Source organism: Anolis carolinensis, chromosome 1 (assembly GCF_035594765.1).
Source record: "Anolis carolinensis isolate JA03-04 chromosome 1, rAnoCar3.1.pri, whole genome shotgun sequence".
Classification (NCBI taxonomy): domain Eukaryota; kingdom Metazoa; phylum Chordata; class Lepidosauria; order Squamata; family Dactyloidae; genus Anolis; species Anolis carolinensis.
Window position 1 is genome coordinate 51998400 of NC_085841.1, and position 20412 is coordinate 52018811.

The following is a 20412-nucleotide window of genomic DNA, read 5'->3' on the forward strand; positions in this document are numbered from 1 at the left end:
ACCTTCAGCTTCTACAGAGATCTTCCCTTGGAGACCCATGGATCCATATGGTGCTATTTGTTTCTGTTAAAATAGCATGACATTGTGTGCCCAGACTATCGTTTAACTTGTTTTTGAAATTGAGAAACATATCACACAGGCAAGAGTGGAGAATAATTTGTCACGAAGTGTTCTTTACTGTGCTTCAGCCTTTGACTCTGAAAAAGCTCTAAGGCATAATGGCAAAGCAGGAACACAGCATTCATCATCTTGGAGATGTAGAACTGTAGAAATAGCAGGATTCAAAGGTCATCTTGTCTACCTCTCACCTGCAATGCTTTGTGTCTGTGTTTTGTATCTGGCCAAAGTTAACAATGCACTTTCAACATTTTGTTTAGGTTATGGTAATGCACTGTATACAGGATTCTTTTTCAATCTGTTTAGAAATTATAGTCAGTTCAGTGGGTTAAACCTTTGTGCTGGCAGGACTACTGACCTGAAGGTTGCTGGTTGGAATCTGGTGAGGGCATGGATGAGCTCCCTCTGTCAGCTCCATATCCTCATACGGGGACATGAGAGAAGCCTCCCACAAGGATGGTAAAAACATCAAAACATCCGGGCGTCCTCTGGGCAGCGTCCTTGCAGACTCTCATACCAGAAGCGACTTGCAGTTTTTCAAGTCACCCCAGACATGAAAATAGCATATATAAACATAGGCTGAAATCTATTTCTTAGTCTAAAGTAGATATATTGATATAAGGGGAATTTGGTTAAGGTAACATATCCCGTATGTAAGTTCTAATGATTGAGTGTGCTAGTTCTATGTGAAATTAGCAATTTAATTTTGGCCATCATTAACAAGGGATTTGTTGTGTGCCTGCAAGTCATTTTTGACCTATGGTGACCCTAAGCTGAATCTATCATGGGTTTTCTTGGCAGAATTTGTTCAGAACAGGCTTGCCTTTGCCTTCCTCTTAGACTAAGGGCCCTTCTACACTGCCATATAATCCAGAATATCAAGGCAGATAATCCACATTATCTGCTTTGAACTAGATCATCTGCGTCTACACTGCCATATAAACCAGTTCAAAGCAGATATGTTGGATTGTATACAGCTGCGTAGAAGGCTCCTAAGAGAGTGAAACTTGCCCAGGTTCACCTGTCAGATTTCCATGCTTGAGCTGGGATTAAAATCCTGATCTCCATAGTTAACACTCAGGGCCCACACAGCCATATAACCTAGAATATCAAGGCAGAAAATACCACAATATCAGCTTTGAACTGGGTTATCTGAGTCCACACTGCCATATATTCCAGTTCAAAACACATAATTCAGCTTTTATTCAGCTGTGTGGAAGGGGCCTCAGTACTCTACCACCAGGGAGGACTTATATGGGATACATTTCACGTGTTCTTAGTTATGCAGCATGTTCATCCATTTCAAGACACAATTCAATGTATTAGTTTTGTTCTATAAATACCTTCTTGCAAGACCACTTGTTTTCATCTGATACTCTTTGTCCACCCTCGGGGGGGGGGGGTGACTTTTTTTCATGGTACTGCATCATTGAAATACCTTCATTAGAATTTTATCTAGAATTGTCTTTATTTTTATTTTATTTTTTATTTGGAACTGGAAAAGTTCTTTTTATTTACCCAGTTCTTTAAATGTCTATGAATTCATGCAGTGGTCTTATGCTGATACTTTATTACCTGTTCTGTTCTATAGTATTTTGAGATTTTTGTGATTATTTTAATGATTGTAATTCTTAAATGATCGTTATAAACGAGCCGCCCTGAGTCCCTTCAGGTGAGAAGGGCGGGATAGAAATGATGGAAATAAATAATATATAAATAAAATAATAAATAAATAAATAAACCTTTTTGAAAATATTTGCTAAAGACTGATTTATGAGTACTTTAGATCAATAAATAACATTTAACCCTTATTAGATGAAAGATTTTGTTTTTTGTTCAGTTAATACAATTTATATTCCTACTTTAAATGCTTGAGACATTTGTGACTGTAATCATTGTATTTATCTGGTCCATTTGGAGTGCTCAGTAGTTTCTTTTCGAAAGATGTTAGCTGAATCTGGCATTTTGGGAGGTTTTAATCTTGAATCATTTTCTTGTACTCTTGACATGTAAAGTCCCAAATGCAATTACACTGAATTCATGATCAGATTCCAAGTCTTTGGAAGGATTTTTGTCTGTTTGTGAAATGCTTTTCAATATGCCAATTATTCCTAAATAATAATAATAATAATAATAATAATAATAATAATAATAATAATAATAATAATAATTTATACCCCGCCCATTTCCCCAAGGTGCTTGTGGCTGCTGAATATGGTGTACATCAATAATAATATTGTAATAATGTAATTTTACACAAATTGTATGACTTTGTGGTAGTATTTCCAAGTATTACATAGCATTAAATATGTAACAGCTGGGAAAGATTCATTTTCTTTGGATTGAGGGTTAATGGATTTGCATAGTTTATACACTTGGCAAAAATATCTGCCACATTTGATCTTTTCTTTACAGCAGTCCATGAAAAGAAGAGGCAGCAAAGACCTCCAGAAATCTGAAAAAAAGGCACAGCAGACACCCACCGAGGTGAGCTGAAATACTTCCCATGGTGCAGTACAATAAATAAAAATGCTATATGCCATGAAAGCTTATGGTTTAGATTTCTTCTTTCCAAATAAACTAAAAAATGCTACTGGGCTTCTTTATGTGTTTACAGTGGCCATTCTTCCTTAGGGTGTTAAAGAAAGAAAGATCAAGGGAGGAGGCTTTTCCTTGGTCAACAATGAAAAAACTTGGGTTTTCTTCACATTTGTTTACTGAACTCTATTTCAAAAACATGAATTGCAAATATTCTTAATATTCCCTTGAAACATGTCAATGTGACTACCTCCATTTAAATTAAACTCTATGAATACAACAAAGCAAGTAACTGCATTATACAAATGAGTGATAGGTTGTACCTTTCTCTTGATTGTAAATTTGGGGCTAAATTCAGGCTTTTTCCTGCAATATGTGTGAAATGGCCATCGAGTAAAGAATTGTGTGCATGTGTCTGTGCATTTTAACTTTTCTCAAGAAGATTAAATCCTCTTGAGTAGGCTTTGGGGTATTATGACTCAAGACACAATACAATATTTATAGTCAATCCAATTCTGAATTTCCAGCATAATTAGTGGCTGGTTTCATTTTAACAGCATGGTATAGATGGATTAAATAGGATCTTGCCTCCAGTAAAATTAATGGAAAGAATCCTATTATGTTATGCTTTGTCATTTGTTTTGTTGAACTGCCAAGGGCATGTCCTAACATGCAAAGTAATTGTTCAATATTCTTTCCTTTTTATAAGGACGACAGTGAAGATTTGAAATGCCAGTTGCAGTTTGTCAAAGAGGAAGCTGTGCTGATGAGGAAAAAATTGGCCAAAATCGATAAGGAAAAGGATAAATTTGAACATGACCTGCAAAAATATAGGTCACTTTATGGTGATCTAGATAGTCCCTTACCAAAAGGGGAAGCTGGAGGTCCACCTACCACAAGAGAATCAGAACTTAAGCTTCGTCTGAGGTTAGTAGAGGAAGAAGCCAATATTCTGGGAAGGAAAATCGTGGAACTGGAAGTAGAAAACAGAGGGCTAAAAGCAGAACTTGATGATTTGAGAGGAGATGATTTCTCAGGGGCAGCTAATCCCCTTTTGGGGGAGCAGAATGAGTCACTCTCAGAATTACGACAACATCTGCAGCTTGTTGAGGATGAAACTGAACTATTGAGGAGAAACCTGGCTGATGTAGAGGAACAAAACAAGCGCATCACTACAGAGCTGAACAAATACAAATATAAGACTGGGGCTCATGATAATTCAAGACACCATGACAATGCAAAGACCGAAGCTCTTCAAGAAGAACTCAAAGCTGCCCGCATGCAGATCAATGAACTCAGTGGCAAAGTCATGCAACTGCAGTATGAGAACAAAGTCCTGATGTCCAACATGCAACGCTATGATTTGGTCTCCCATCTGGGAATCCGGGGCAGTCCCAGAGATAGTGATGCTGAGAGTGATGCTGGAAAAAAAGAAAGCGATGACGATTCTCGCCCTCCACATCGTAAAAGGGAAGGGCCTGTTGGTGGGGAAAGTGACTCTGAGGAGGTCCGCAATATTCGTTGCTTGACTCCCACAAGATCTTTGTATCCGTCACCAGCGGGGTGGCAGAAAGGCCCCACAGACAGGCAACAAATGAAGGACATCCGGTGCGAAGCAGAACGATTGGGCAAAACAATAGACCGTCTGATTTCAGATACAAGCACCATAATCACAGAGGCAAGAATTTATGTGGCAAATGGGGACATGTTTGGAGTTGAGGATGACGAAGACGATGGCAGTAGGATACGGGAACACGAACTCCTTTATCGGATAAATGCCCAGATGAAGTCATTTAGGAAAGAGCTCCAGGCATTTATTGACAGATTAGAAGTTCCAAAATCCTCGGATGAGCGAAGTACTGATGAACCATCGTCAGTGAGTCAGGTAGATTTTTTATGCCACCTAGGTAAATTATTTCAGCTCAAAATGTGCCATGAATAGTTGGTCTACATTCCTACAGTTCTGCACAATATGAAGGGCAAATCATTCAAATTTTCTGATTCAATGAAGCATTATCCAAATTGTTCATCCTAACATTTGGTTCTTAGGTCAAGGGGCAGTCGGCATGGTTTAGCACCTGCCTGGGGCTGCAACTCTATAATGGGACCATGACTGCTGACCCTTGCCTGCTGAGCCTTGCTAAACTCATATTCAGTTGCTATCAATGTCTGCTTTCCCTTTCTTTCTGGCCACAAAAAGCAAAGAGCTGCCATTGCCTGGTTAATAATAATAATAATAAACTTTATTTATACCCCGCCACCATCTCCCAGAGGAACTCAGAGCGACTCACAAAGCACTTAAAAGTGAAAGCATGCAAAATACAAAAAGTGCAAAAACAATAACATAAAATAATAAAAAACTAACAAACATCACAACATCACAAAAACCCCTGGTTAAAGTAAATAAAGTACAGCAATAGCTTCAGGTATAAAAAACAGTAATCAATCTCAGTCTTGTAAAGTGCTTAGTAAAATAATCTATAGGACCTCACATTTATTCATTAAAGGACTCTAAATATGGTCAAAGTCTTGTCAAAAAACCCCATGTTTTCAATTGTGTACAGAAGGCTTGGAGAGCGGGGGCTAGCCTGATCTCCCTTGGGAGGGCATTCCAAAGTAGGGGGGGCCACCACTGAGAAGGCCCTCTCCCTCGTCCCTACCAATTGCACTTGAGATGGAGGTGGGCCTGAGAGTAGGGCCTCCCTGGTAGATCTTAGTGCCCGTGCCAGTTCATAGAAAGAGATGTGGTCTTGAATCCTTTGCTTACCAGCTCTCACCCCAGCAAAGAAGTAGTTGTAATGAGGACAAGCAAAATGTATTTTGTGAGAGACGATATGGACGTCTACTCTCATATTTGAGAATGCTAGAAAACATGATAGCAGGATATATTTCATAAACCAGAACATACATAAGGGTATAGATGCCCCAAAATGTTTGGATAATTACAGCTTCCATTAAAATGAATTGGTCTGATTACAATTAGATACAGACTGAATGGTTAATCTACAAAGAGAGGTGGGTAATAAATGTATCATCATCATCATCATCATCATCATCATTATTAAAATATCTTTTAGAGCAGTTCTGAATCCACACTTGCCCACCCTTCCAAAACAGAGCTTGCTGATTTGAGAACCATATTATTTTCCATTATCAAGCCTTTTTGATGGGACTTTCTGTTGTAAATTATAGGGTTTGGCCTGTCCTTCTGATGGCAACAAAGATACTTTTCATTGGTGGTGATAGCTGGACATCCAAAAGATGCCAGAACAAGGAAAACTGTGTCAAGTCTTTTGAGTTGTTTGTACTATCTTTCAGAATTGAGTTATGTATTATTCTGTGATTCTTAGAGAGTTTTTTTTAGGATGTGGAGATAATTCATTGTGTCCTGTACAAAGCTTTTCACTTTGGGTATGCTGAAATGACATGTATTTACCTTTTAAAATTTGGGCTGGTTCACATTATTGCCAAGCCTTTCACCTAACCTCATTGTTAATCTCAGCTAGAGTAAACCAATGGAATCAATTCCTAAATGGTAAGTCAATGCTAATATAAATCCCATTGATTCACTGGTAACTGGAACGAGAAATTGGATTTAGACCCTTATGTATAGGAAGACAATGAGCTAAAGTATGTTTGCATAGTAATTTAAGATAAAAATGTTTCTTCAAAAAGGTTGGAAAAATTCAAGGATATAGTATACAGAGAACCACAGATTTATGCATAGATATTTCTGGTCACTTGTTGCCTCATATACATCACAGTTGAATGTTGCATATTCAGGCCTAATAGACTACCAAATCAATAGATTTTGGCTGGCAGAGCTCTGAATTACTCTTACCATATTCAGTAAAGAGAATATGTAAGTACAATCATAAATACTGAAATGTAATTCTGTGAGTAATTGTATATTAAGTTAATGGATTAAAAATTAAACTTAACATGTTTTGGTTGTTTAGACTGAAGGAAATGAATTTAAATTAAGGTTCTTTATCTGCTGCAAATGGTCAGATTTTACAGGACCCCATATTCCTTTCTTCTGAAATGCTGCATTTGCTATTTCATTAATACAATATTATCTTGTCTTTGTATTTACTTTCCCAGATGTTCCAACCTATCATTTTACTTATTCTCATCCTTGTATTATTTTCATCCCTTTCATACACTACAATATTTAAACTTGTCTTCCTTTTCACATTGTTCTTTGTGCTGTAGATGTTTTTCATAGTTTTACCATTCATTGTAGTATTATTTTCAGTTTGCCTTATTTTGTCCATCCTCCCAAGATAGGAAATCCAAGAGCTATAGTTTCTGTAAAAAGTCACTGCTGTAAAAACACTGAAGACTACTTGTTTGAAAGAAATGGAATCAATGCTTGGGATGCCAAAACATAGTAGAAGTAAAGACTGGAAATTTTCACAACTGAATCAAAATTGCAGAAATTGTGTGTAAGAAGGTAAGAAGCATATATTTATAGTTTATATTAACCTCTTTTTGAGTAACCTTGAAATAATATGGGTCTGAATATGTGTTAGAACTGCATTTTGTTTATATCAAAGTAGTAAAAGTGATGAATACACTGCGGTTTGTGTGGTACAGATATATAATATGCTCTCCATATCCATAGGGGATATGTTCCAAAAATCTCCTATGATACCTGAAACCATGGTTAGTAATCTATATATATAAAAGGGTAATGAAATTTCGGCCTAGGACAAAACAACAAAACTACACATCCCAGAAACACTAAACTTGGAAGCACAACCCCACATCCATGTCTCTACGTTCATACAACAAAAAGAAAAGAAAAATAAAGTCCTAATTAGAGGGAGGGGAATAATTGTTTTTATCCAATTGCTGCCAGTTAGAAGGCTAAGCTCCGCCCACTTGGTCTCCTAGCAACCCACTCAGCCCAGGGGATAGGCAGAGTTAGGCCTCACTTAGGCCTCCTCCACACTGCCTATAAAATACAGATTATCTGATTTGAACTGGATTATATGGCAGGGTAGACTCAAGGCCCTTCCACACAGCTATATAACCCATTTATAATGGGCTTAATGTCAGGGGAAAACCTTTACCCTTTACCTTAACTACTACCAATTCCTCAATACTTTATTTCCCATACCACCATATTTCGCCACAGCAATGCGTGGCCGGGCACAGCTAGTAACCTTATATTTTGACTAATTGGGTCACGAGTCTAGCATAGAATTGCATTGCAGAGGGCCAGAAAGACTTCTGAGGGGGAATGTTTTTTTGGAACATGGATAACTGAAACCATGACCATCACTTTCATGGATAAGGAGATTGTAATGTACCTCCATGATATCTGTATATTCTATCTGTCTGCCTATGTGTCTATCTATCTATCGCTATTCATACATTTATCAAAGGCTGGATTTACATTGCCATATAATGAAGTTTGAATCTGCATTATATGGTCGGTGTTACTTTACTTACTTAGGCGATCCCTCGTAGGTCGAGGATGACTGTCCTCCATTTCTGGTGTCTTGGGGGTGTGTGAAGAGACCTATTCTTGACCCGCATGTTCTCCCTCAGTGAGGACATTGGTTTCCAGGTGGAGCGTGGTCCCGGTCAGGGTTGGCTTGATGCTCCTTCCTCTTGGCACGTTTCTCCCTTAAGCCGTCCATTCATGCCTCTTCGAACTCCACAGCACTGCTGTTCACAGCTGACCTCCAGTTAGAGCGCTCAAGGGCCAGGGCTTCCCAGTTCTCAGTGTATATGCCACAGTTTTTAAGGTTGGCTTTAAGCTCATCTTTAAATCTCTTTTCCTGCCCACCAATATTTCTTTTTCCATTCTTGAGTTGGGAGTAGAGTAGCTGCTTTGGGAGATGGTGATCAGGCATTCAGACAACGTGGCCAGTCCAGCAGAGTTGATGGCGTAGGCCGTAGGAGCATCGCTTCAATGCTGGTGGTCTTTGCTTCCTCAAGCACACTGACATTTGTCCACCTGTCTTCCCAAGAGATTTGCAGGATTTTTTTGAGGCAACGCTGATGGAAACTCTCCAGGAGTTGAGTGTGATGTCTGTAGACAGTTCACGTTTCGCAGGTGTAGAGCAGGGTTGGGGGACAATGGCTTTATAAACAAGCACCTTAGTATCTCTACGGATGTCCCGATCATCAAACACTCTCTGCTTCATTCTGAAAAATGCTTCACTCACAGAGCTCAAGCGGTGTTGTATTTCAGTGTCGATGTTGACTTTTGTGGAGAGGTGGCTGCCAAGGTAGCGGAAATGGTCAACGTTTTCTAATGTTACACCATTAAGCTGTATTCCTGGCATTACAGAGGGGTTAGTTGGTGCCTGTTGGAAGAGCACTTTGGTTTTCTCAATGTTCAATGAGAGGCCGAGCTTCTCGTATGCTTCTGCGAAGGTGTTTAGAGTGGCTTGTAGGTCTTCTTCTGAATGCGCACAGACTACGTTGTCATCGGCATATTGGAGTTCTATAATAGATGTTGTGGTGACCTTGGTTTTGGCTTTCAGTCTGCTGAGGTTAAATAGCTTGCCAACTGTCTGATACATGATTTCAACTCCGGTGGGAAGCTTCCCATCAACAAGGTGAAGTATCATAGCAATGAAGATGGAAAATAAGGTAGAGGCAATAACACATCCCTGCTTGACACCCGATTCCACCTTAAATGGGTCACTTTGGAAGCCATTGCTGTCCAAGACTGTTGCCATCATGTCATCATGGAGGAGCCAAAGGATGTTCACAAATTTGTCAGGGCACTTGATTTTTTGGAGGATGGTCCAGAGAGCACTGTGGTTCACTGTGTCAAATGCCGTTGCAAGGCCAATGAATGCCATGTAAAGATGTTGATTTTGTTCCCTTCATTTTTTCTTGGAGCTGTCGTGCAGTGAAAATCATGTCCACTGTTCCTCTGGAGGGGCGGAAGCCATTCTGGGATTCTGGGAGGGTATCTTCTGAGACAGGAAGAAAGCAGTTTGCAAGGATTCTTGCAAGGATTTTCCCAACGGAGGTTAGAAGGGAGATACCGCAATAGTTTTCGCAGTCTGTTCTATCCTCTTTCTTGAAAAGAGTGATGATGGTGGCATCCTTGAAGTCTTCTGGGATTTTTGCGGTCACCCACACTTTTTCAATGAGCTGGTGGAGTTGCTGTATCAGCTCCAGTCCACCCTCTTTGAAGATTTCAGCAGGGATCCCATCAGGTCCGCTGGCTTTGTTGTTTTTTTGTTGGCTGATGGCATTGCTGACTTCTTCCAAACTAGGCAGTGCTGTGAGCTCATCCCTGGTTTGTTGTTGCGGGATTTGTGAGAGGGCCTCTTCAGCCACATTGGAGCTGCAATTCAGAAGTTTCTGGTAGTGCTCTTTCCAACGTAGTGTAATTGATATTTTGTCCTTCAGGTGTTTGGTTCTGATGAGCATAGAGGCTGTATGCCATGGTTTCTTGGTCCGTAGATTATCTTTGTGGCTTTGAAAAATCCCTGAGCATCATGGGTGTCTGCAAAGTGTTGGATTTCTTCAGCCTTCTTTGTCCACCAGATGTTCTTGAGTTCTCTGGTCCTTATTTGGACCTCAGCTTTTGCACTAGTATAGGTCTTTTTCTTAGCAGACACAACTGGTGTCTCTCTGCCATGTTTGGAAGGCTTTCCTTTTGTTATCGATTAACTGTTGGATCTCTTCGTCATTATTGTCAAACCAGTCTTGATGTTTCTTAGTTTGATATCCAATGGTTTCTTCACAGGCTGTGATGATGGAGGTCTTCAGTTTGTTCCAGTGTTCCTCAACGTTTTCGGGGTGTTCTATGGGTAGATGATCCATGAGTGTTCTTTAGAGAAGAGCTCGTTTGGAGGGCTCCTGAAGGGCTTGGGTGTTCATTTTATGCCTTATTTTTCTTCCTTGGAATCTGCGTTTGGGGGCGATCTTGATAGCCATCCTGGATCGAATTGATCTGTGGTCCGTCCAGCAGTCATCAGCACCTGTCATGGCTCTTGTGAGAAGCACATCACGACGGTCTCTGGCACGTGTAATTACATAGTCCAAGTGGTGCCAATGCCTTGACCGGGGGTACTTCCATGATGTCTTGAGCTTGTTTTCCTGGCGGAAGAGCGTGTTGGTGATGACAAGGTTGTGCTCTCCGCATTTAGTGAGAAGCAAGATGCCATTCAAGTTGCTGTTTCCAACCCCCATCTTTCTCTATAGTCCCTGACCATAGTTTGAAATCTCGCCCAACCCCTGCATTAAAATTGCCCAGGTGGATATTTTTGTCCTCCTTAGGTTGGATGGTATCCAGCTGACAGTAGAATTTTTCCTTGATGTCTTCATCAGCATCTCATGTTGGTGCATAACTGGTTTTTAAGCAAGATTAATTTGGAGGGATGAGAGGCTCTCATTGAGAGCTGTTTGTTTATGTGAATGGGTGCTTCAGACAGATACTTCACCACGTCATTTTTGATAGCAAAGCCAACTTTGTGTATTTGACATTCTTGTTCAGGCAGTTTCTTCCAAAAGAAGAAACTTTTTCTTCCTTCAGCTGTCCTCCTCTTGCTCTCCAGGTCTCTTGAAGTTCTGCTATATCAATGTTAAAACGCCTCAGCTCTCTTGCAATAATAGCAGTCATACGTTCGGGGTATTCATGGTCTGTCCTATCTGACAGTGTCTGCATGTTTCATGTTCCAAAGTTCAGGTGTCTTTTTTGACCACAAGATGGTGGCCCCTCTGGATGCAGCAGTTCAGTCAGGGATAAATAAAAGAGGCAGACTATGTTTAGGGTACCCTTTTAAGCCCCCTACCCATATGGGGTGAGCATAGTGGATCCTAAATAGAGCTGTTCAGTCATGGATACAGCTACTTAAACTGCTCAATTGCCTTGGATCTTGAGTTAGAATGACTGACTCCATATGCACTACCTATGTGCTGGTCCATAGCTAGGGGCTTCCAGATTTCACTGTTCTGTCCTTTTCACCATTCACCGATCGCTGATTGCCATGGGACTTTTGTTGATTTTGGTTTGGTTGGAAGATGTCTGTGCGAGAATTTCTTTTATGTATGGAGATCGGTGCACAGAAGTACAGATCAATGTTGGTCACTACCAACACACAGCCTTCACAGAAAGAGATTTTGATCCAAATGACATGGTAACCCTGATGATTAGTGGCCTCTTATCTGTTGCAGCCTTCTTCTGCCTTTACAGCCATTGTAACATGTACCATGTTATCATCTGCCTGCTGTGCTGTTAGGGTCTTTGGACAGTTCTTCATTTGGTTCCTCCCATGTGACCTTGCTGCCATGGGTGACCCTACTGGGAACACATGATCTCTGATGGCTTTGCTTATAGGTTCACTGTAACACTTAAACCTATTCACCACTACAAAGAGAAGATTTGGCAAGGGGCTGACTTCCACACCTAACAATTGATGAAAAACACAGATCCATACATGACATCTTTTGTAGAGTTGAATATATAACTTCTGAATCCAGGCTGAGTTCCCTTCCCTATTGAATAGTTTGAAATTTTTGAAGGGAATAAAGATTTAGTTTAGAGCTTGACAATATCAGAATATGAAATGTCCGAAATGTTGGATGAAACGTCGGAGGCAAATGTCAGCCTGACATGAATGATATAATTCTGTCTTCCTGACTAAAGCTATGATGAGATAAAGCATGCAGGCTTTCACCTTCTGCATCAGGCTTTCATTTATCATATAGTCTTTTGTACACCTTAATGTCCTTGGCTATACCCCACCTCTACCTAAAGGCATACTTCATTCTGCACCCAAATTTTGCTGCAGCTGTAATTTATTGTGTTTGAATAAGAGAACAACAAAACTCAGTAAGCAGCATGGAGGGTACTTTCTGAATAGGCATTTATTATGCAATCATTCTACCATATTCAAAGGACTTTATAGGGGGTCTACAAAATGCTTTCAGTTTCAAACCTCCCATGTATTTTCACTGCTTACTAGTAAAAGCCATTAAGTAAGGAAAGAATTAATAACAACATAATGTCTTATGATTGATGTTGCTAAGAACATTATCTGGAAGTACTCCTAAAGGCTGGGGTGTGTTCCATAGTAAATATGGACAGTGGTTTTTAAATTTTGCAATTCTGTACAAAAAAAGTCTACACAATTTGTGATTCAAGAACCAGAAAACAGTCTACCAAACATTCGTTGTCACTTTCTGGGTACTTGACAGCCTACCTGATGCTTCTGATCTAGACTGAACTTTATATTCACCTGAGGCTGTTGGATCCAGATAGAGACAGAAAAAGTTCCTTTTTATACTATAGCTTGCAAAATACACTAAAGTAATTTTTCTAAGTTCTGTGTCCTGGTCAAGTAGTGTGTTTTGTTGTGCAGCACAGTCAGTTGCTGTATTCATTTAGGATGTGACTGGTTGCTTTGATATAAGATCAGTGAAAACTAGAGGCATTAATCTTTTTCTCTTTTTTCCAATCAGCAGCATAACTATCCCCACCCTTTTTCCAGCCATGGTTTTAGGGATTTGCAATATGACGGTTAAAAAAAATGAATCCCTTCCAGCTAGAACTTGTCAGATCAATTCTGAACACTAGATTGATTTTTGCTTTCCTGTTTTTTCCCCATCATTCCTCTGAGGAAAAAGTCGGTTTAAGAGTTGCTGACTCAAACTTGTAAAATTCTGAGTTATTGATGAAACTGTGCTGGCAATAAAATGGTAATCCCATGTATTGGTGTAACCCCTGTAATGAAGATGTGATTAAGTCTAGAAGAGTAAATTCTACACCCATTCCTTATAAAATGTCTTATAAGGTCTATACTTTTAGTAGACTGAGATTGTACATCATCACCTATTGGAGAACTTTAGGCAATGGGAGATTAGAGAATGAAAGTCATCATTGTTCCAGTGGGCCATTTGCTGATCCTGAACCAATGCCAGTTGAGCATTGTATTTAGCAGAACAATAAATAAGAATCTGAAAGCTTGTGCTTTAATTCTGGTTTTGAAACCAAGGATCAAATTAAATGTGAAGTGAGTTGTCTTGTTAATATGTTCATGTGTCTGCTTCAATTACTAAAAAAATATCAGGAGCTATGGGGTCAAAATGGTCAGAGTGGGACGTAACTTCTACAGCAAAAGGTATATCCAGCTGACAATAATCCAGCTGCCTATCCCTCTTCACTTGACCTGCTTACTTCCATGCTATACTTTTTCACATTTCTCCCCCAGCCCATTTGTGCATAGCTTTTGTTGAAAGATTTAAATATGATTGCTCCATTACATCTTGTTTAGCCCTTAGTAGACCTGGGCTTGTTTGATCTCTGGACAGGAGACCACCTGGGCTTTGTTGAAAGGAATGGAAGTAATGGTCAGAATCCTGTATGGGAGTTATGTCTTCATAAGCAGATTTCTGAGTGTGGGAATTATAATTCGTCAGTTCTGTAATGTCTTTATCCAATAGAGAACTGTTGTTGCATTACTACATAGCAGCGTGGGTAAAGTGCCAATGTATGTTGCTAACTGATGTGTATCAGGCAGTATTGGCTCAATATGTATCTTCTAGGGTTGTCCATATTGTCGTAAAAATATCCCTACCGTAATTATTTCGTATTGTTCCCGTTTTTTGACACGAGTATTGAAACGTTTTCCCTGGGCGCAACTGGCAATGTAATACGATCCATCGTTGGCCCATTTTGTAATTGTGTCTTAAAATTTTCGTTAATTTTTGTCCTTCCAAAAAATTTTTTAAAATATTTTTAAAATATTATTATTTTTTGTTTCTGCAACCTAACATGAACGAGAGCCTAGCGCAGCCTAACATGGCTCCCGCTCCCTGCCAATCAGAGTCTTCCACAATGGCTAAAAAAGGTGGGGGCTAGCGTCCTCCCGTCGACGTGTAGAATCGCTATAAAAATCGCCTCCGCACGGAGCCAAGCCATTCTGAGTTGGGATACCGAGGAGAGAGGGTGGTTCGCGCGCGCCGTGAAGCAGAGAGGGCAAAGTGGGGGTAGAGGGTTGTTGCCGGTTAGATATTGTGTTGGGGGGAAATTGGCTTGGGGCAGAGTGCTTGCTGTGGATGTTGGGAATTTTTATTTTCCAAAGGAGTCTGCGTCCCTCCCTGTAACCGCTAAGCTTTGGGGCTCTTTTTACTTTCTGAGGGAGACGTTTTGCCTTTCCTTTTCAAAGTTTTCTGGAATAAAGCAATCAAGCCATATCAGGCTTTCCAAGCCTGCAATGGAGGGTGCACTGCTTGCGTCCCTGTAACCGCTAAGCTTTGGGGCTCTTTTTACTTTCTGAGGGAGACGTTTTGCCTTTCCTTTTCAAAGTTTTCTGGAATAAAGCAATCAAGCCATATCAGGCTTTCCAAGCCTGCAATGGAGGGTGCACTGCTTGCGTCCCTGTAACCGCTAAGCTTTGGGGCTCTTTTTACTTTCTGAGGGAGATGTTTTGCCTTTCCTTTTCAAAGTTTTCTGGAATAAAGCAATCAAGCCATATAAGGCTTTCCAAGACTGCAAAGGAGGGAGCTTGAAAATCATAGTTTTCTAAGCACGTCTGCGTCCCTGTAAGCGCTGAGCTTCCCTCACGCTTCGTTTATAATCCCAAGCCCCCGGGCTGAGTGTTATTGCATCAATTACAAAGACACACATTGTTTTCAAACCTTGGAATAAATAGTTTCCAAAGGACGTGGGGCACCCGCCAAGGCATTGCTTCCCTCACGCTCCATTTCTATTCCCAAGCCTTGGGCTGAGTTTTATTTCTGCAATCACAAAGTCAGACATTGATTTGATTCAATAGAGGGTCCACAGCAATTTATAGTTTCCAAAGGACGTTGCCAATCCTGTCAAGGCATTGCTTGGCGTGTGCTGCGTTTCTAATCCAAAGTCCTCAGCCAGAGTTTCATTTTTGCAATCACAAGGTCAGCCAGTGGCACCATTGATCAAAAGGTTCAAAGGCAATTTATAGTTTCCAAAGGACGTTGCCAATCCTGTCAAGGCATTGCTTGGCGTGTGCTGCATTTCTAATCCAAAGTCTACACAAGTAGAAGAGCGACTTTTACAGTGATAAGAACCCAATTGAACAGGAAATAAGACTTTCAAACCAGGAACAGGTTTCTTCAAATATTGAAAAATAGTGTATTATAAAAAGTTATGAAAATTCGCCAAAAATAATAGGAGACAGGAAACATTCTGCAATTTGTTGAGCAAAGAGTGTGGAATGTGTTCTCCCACTGTACCAAATGAGACTAGCTCAAGAAATGAGGGGGGGGGGACTTTTCTGGGGGTCTCTGGAAATGAGGGCGGGAGACCCCCAGAAAAGTCCCCCCCCCCGGTTTCCTGTTTTTTGGCAATTGCGCATGCGCGTCCGCCATTTTAGAAACATTACGAATTTTCGTAAATATCCAAAAATTTTGGGTGAAACATTTAGAAATAATTTCTACATCGAAGAGCCGGCACCCCCTACTTTAGAAACGAGAATTGAAACAATTTTTCCATCGATCGGACAACCCTAGTATCTTCACAATTCAGCAACAGGGTTTCTTCCTTCTTCTGCTACTTAGCTAAGTAACATAAAGTTATATTAAGTAAAAAGTAGTATAGGATTCTAGTGAATGTTGTAAACCTCATAACCAACATGTGCATCATTCTTTCAGTTTTAAAACTATTTTTATCTTCCCATCCTGATCTTTGCTGGCCTTCTCTTAATTTTTGAGCCCCAACTAGGTTTAGAAGTTTAACTGTTGGTTGTTGTATGGTCACTGATGAGATTAGGAAGACAAAAGGTTGACAGTGAAAACAACTTGGTGAGCCTTGGCAAGTCATGCTCTCTCAGCCTTAGAGGAGCCCCCAGTGGTGCAATGGATTAAACCCTTGTGCTGGCCGGACTGCTGACTGTTCGAATCCGGGGAGCAGGGTGAGCTCCCTTCTGTCAGCTCTAGCTCCTCACACGGGGAATGAGAGAAGCCTCCCACAGGATGGTAAAACATCAAACATCCCGGTATCCCCTGGGCAACGTCCTTGCAGACGGCCAATTCTCTCACACCAGAAGTGACATGAAGTTTCTCAAGTCGCTTTTGACACGAAAAAAAAGCATCCGAGGAAGGCAATGGATATTGCTCCCCCTGTGAGAAAGGTTTTTATGGTGTTTTGTGTTTGTATTGGTTGTATTGTCTTGTGATCCTGATAGTTTTTGGCTAAGACAGCTGATAAATGACATTTGAACAAATGTGTAGCCATACATCATACATTCTAACTGCCCCAATTTGTCAGGGACAGTCCCAATGAATCAGCAATCCCACTTTTTGAAAATGATTATAAAATTTACCAATGTCCCTCTCTTATTCCCAATTTCCCCCCCTGAGTCCTCAGCATACTTCAGTTGTTGCCAACTGACTTCAGACCACAACAATTGTTTGTGTTCAGTTAACTCAGGATTATGGGGAGGAGAGGAGGGGGAAGAATTTTTCTCTTCTCAAGAATCTTCATCAAAGGCAAACTATCACAGTCTTGTCTGCTTTGTGTGTTCTTTCTCAATAACACATTTGGCCATCTTGACCATGCTCTTATGTTGCTTGGCTACATGTGTCCTGGTTTTCATTTATGACACTTTTAAGGGCACACTACATTGATCCTTTACAAAGCATCAAGCAGTTAATCAATTGCGAGGAAAAACAGCATCTGAAGTAAGGAGGAAAAGGTCAGATATATGCCACTGAATGTATTGTATCTGCACTATGCAGATTTCCCCCCAGTCAAAATGTGAAGGCATTGGTAAATCTGTAATACAAACTCTGTGATGGCTTGAGCCTGTTGGTGTATAGGAGGAGAGAATGGTTTGTGCTCTATAAGACAATCCTATGTCATTGGCTCTGCTGGCTAGGGTTGAGCAGAGTCCAACAACATCTAGACCACAGTTCAGCCGCTCCTGCTCTAGCTTGGTGGGAATCCTGCAAATCAGGGCTCATTCCTCCTCACTGAGCTAAATATGCTTAGTTTAAGACAAAACATTTTGCTTCTTGATGATATGATACTGCTGCAGCAGCAAATAAATGACACTGGGATTTGGAAGCTCTGAGAGATTTCTTTCTCTCAGGGACAGAGAGATTTCTTTCTCTGAAAATGTTTCTGACTGAAGCTCCTATTATAGATTTCATCTGACAAAAGTCTGATGACATGTGTTTGCAACACTTGAGAATCAGAGCGGAAGGAGGCAGGTGCCATCACAAAGGAGAATTATGCGCAGCCAGGAGAGAGCAGACACTTAGCCAGAAACAATGCCTGAATGCATCATACTAAAGAATAGAAAGATGAACTCCAGATGAACTGGAGATGAACTCCAGGAGTTGTTTACAATATGTGCAGAGCTGTAAGGACATCACACTCCATTTTTTTTTTGGTTGGCTGAGAGTGCCCAGGATTTGACACTATTCTGACTCATGTGGAATCGACAGGATTCACTGCTGGCATGAGAAACAAAATGCAGGGCTCATAGAAAGCAGTCTCTCAAAACGATGACAGATCTCTCTTAGGACCAGGACGTTTGGGGATTGATCAGATTCAAGCAGTTTGATTTGTTTAACAGTGGGATTTATCAGTTCATGGAATTTTTGAACCTCTGTCTGAAATCCACCTGTGGATTCTGCATCACAGGAAAACTCTCAAGTCAGTACTGCTCAGTTAAGTTAAGGTTCCCAAGCAGGAAGCAGGTGGCTTTGTCATCTCTGGTTGTTGCAAAAAAAAAAAAAAAGGTTTTTCACCCTTCTTTTCCCTTCCTTAGACTTCTGAGGGAGAAGTAGAAGGAAAGGAGTTGGTGAATGGCAGCTGTAGCATAGAGATAGAGGATGCAGGTAAGATGGAGGGAGAGGGTAAGACAGAGAATGCATTTTAGAATGATGGGGAAACATTCTAGATATTCAATCTAGACCATGAGCAAGCCATCTAGAATGCTTAGAAAGCTCTATATTTTTGGATGGTTTGCAAGCTGGATATAATATATTATCAACAGCAGTTGTTCTCAGCCTGGGATCCCCAGATGTTTTTGGCTTACATCTCCCAGAAATCCTAGCCAGTTTACTAGCTGTTAGGATTTCTGGGAGTTGAAGGTCAAAAACCCCAGAATGAGAACCACTGATCTAGAGAAGTAATGAAAAATTAGAAAGTTTCAAAACTTCTGAGAGAAGAATACTTGGAATATTCTGAGAAAAAAATCTTTTTTTCGTAACTCGTCTGGGAACTTCAACCCTATGGGGAATGGTTTTGGAAGTTGAACCCGTTTAGTGTGGAAAAGAACAAAATTAAATACAATAACTATATCATAATATCCAAACACTCATCATGTAAAACGTGGAATGAATTTGATTTCTGCTGTTCCATAGTACCGGACTTGAATCAATGAATTCAAATTACAAGAAGAGCAATTCTAATTAAAGGATATACTTGATACTGGAATAGACTACCTTGGATGGAGATAGACGCTCCATCAGCTTTTAAACAGAGGTTAGATGGCTACCTGTGGAGATGGAAACAGTCCCTTATCGTTCCTTCCAGTTCTATATTTGTTTACTAACTCCTTGTCCCTCTTTCTCAAACTTTTTGAGTAAGGGTCAAGGGGCAGCAGTGCAGCTTTGGAAAATTTATTACTTCTGAGCCTGGTTTGAGGTGAGTTAATTTAGAATTGATGGATCAGGAGATAAAGAGCCCTTTGGGCAAAGTACTCCATTACTCTTCAGTCTGCCCTTTGCTTCTGTTTTGTGGGCATCTTAGTGGGCACAGGAGGATGCAACCCTCTCCTCTTCCAACCTGTTGGGAGGACATCCTACAAGTAGTGGCCAGGGGGCAACCTTTTCTGCAGAGGGGCTTGGTGCCTAGAGAAGCTGCTCTGGTGCCCATATGGAACTTCATTCTTATCCCAGCTGCATGCTTCTATTCCCCTCCCAATCTCATTACAATATTCAGTATAATCATGCTGGCTGGACATTTTGCTAAGCCCATATTGTATTAGATCTCAGCCAGTGGGTTAGCACTGTAGGATTATTGTATTATCTGCTCTCTGTTTCAAACCACCATCTGCAATAGGAGTTTAATGTCTGTACAACATTAGAAATCAACAGAACTTGTAAGTAGTGGTCTTCTGTGTGGACTAAACTATCAAAAGCCACTTCCCCTCCCACAAGCCTTTCTACTCTGTATTGTGTGTGTGTGTGTGTGAGGGGGAGTAATTGCATTTGATATTGAATTTGCATTAGCAATAGGAGTGATATTTTAATGTGAACAGATAGATCACTGGGAACTTTATTCCTCTGCAGTCCTCCATAGTAGAGAAGTATAAGGTATGTCTTCTTATTGCAGGAGATGGGATTGGAAAGTAAATTCTTCTAATTAGACTTTGCTTCTTTGCAAAACAGAAGCAAATTATAGACTTTGCCTATAGAGACACCACCAAGTGTCCCTTCAGCCTATGTTCCACTAAGTATGTTCAAAACAGCAAGATTCCTCTTCCCTACTACCATTTCAGTAACAATGTGGTTGGATCCTCCTGCTGACCAATTCCTACAGCACTAAAACCATGGGTTTTCTCTGTGGAAGCTCTCATTGTCCTTAGGGAGTCAGCATATCTATATATATAAAAGAGTGATGGCATCACGGCGACCCACAAAACAACAAAACTACAGGCCCCCCAACCTCGAAATTTGACAACACAACCCATCATCCACGCCTCTAGGTTGATACAACAAAAAGAAAAGAAAAATAAAGTCCTAATTAGAGAGAGAGGAATAATTGCTTTTATCCAATTGCTG

At 40.5% G+C, this 20412-nt stretch overlaps 1 protein-coding gene across 2 annotated transcripts in view; it reads left to right on the forward strand.

The window, feature by feature from the left end:
- Positions 1-20412, forward strand: part of LOC100562471 (microtubule cross-linking factor 3) — a 48811-nt gene that overhangs the window by 12602 nt on the left and 15797 nt on the right. Inside the window, exons 4-6 of one of the 2 annotated variants that reach the window (XM_062974437.1) lie at positions 2533-2604; positions 3365-4540; positions 6942-7111. In XM_062974437.1, coding sequence (XP_062830507.1) covers positions 2533-2604; positions 3365-4540; positions 6942-7049 — 1356 coding nt within the window. In that variant the 3' untranslated portion in view covers positions 7050-7111. Of the gene's footprint in view, positions 1-2532; positions 2605-3364; positions 4541-6759; positions 7112-20412 lie in introns of those variants that run through there. The other variant, XM_008125606.3, reaches the window with a different exon arrangement.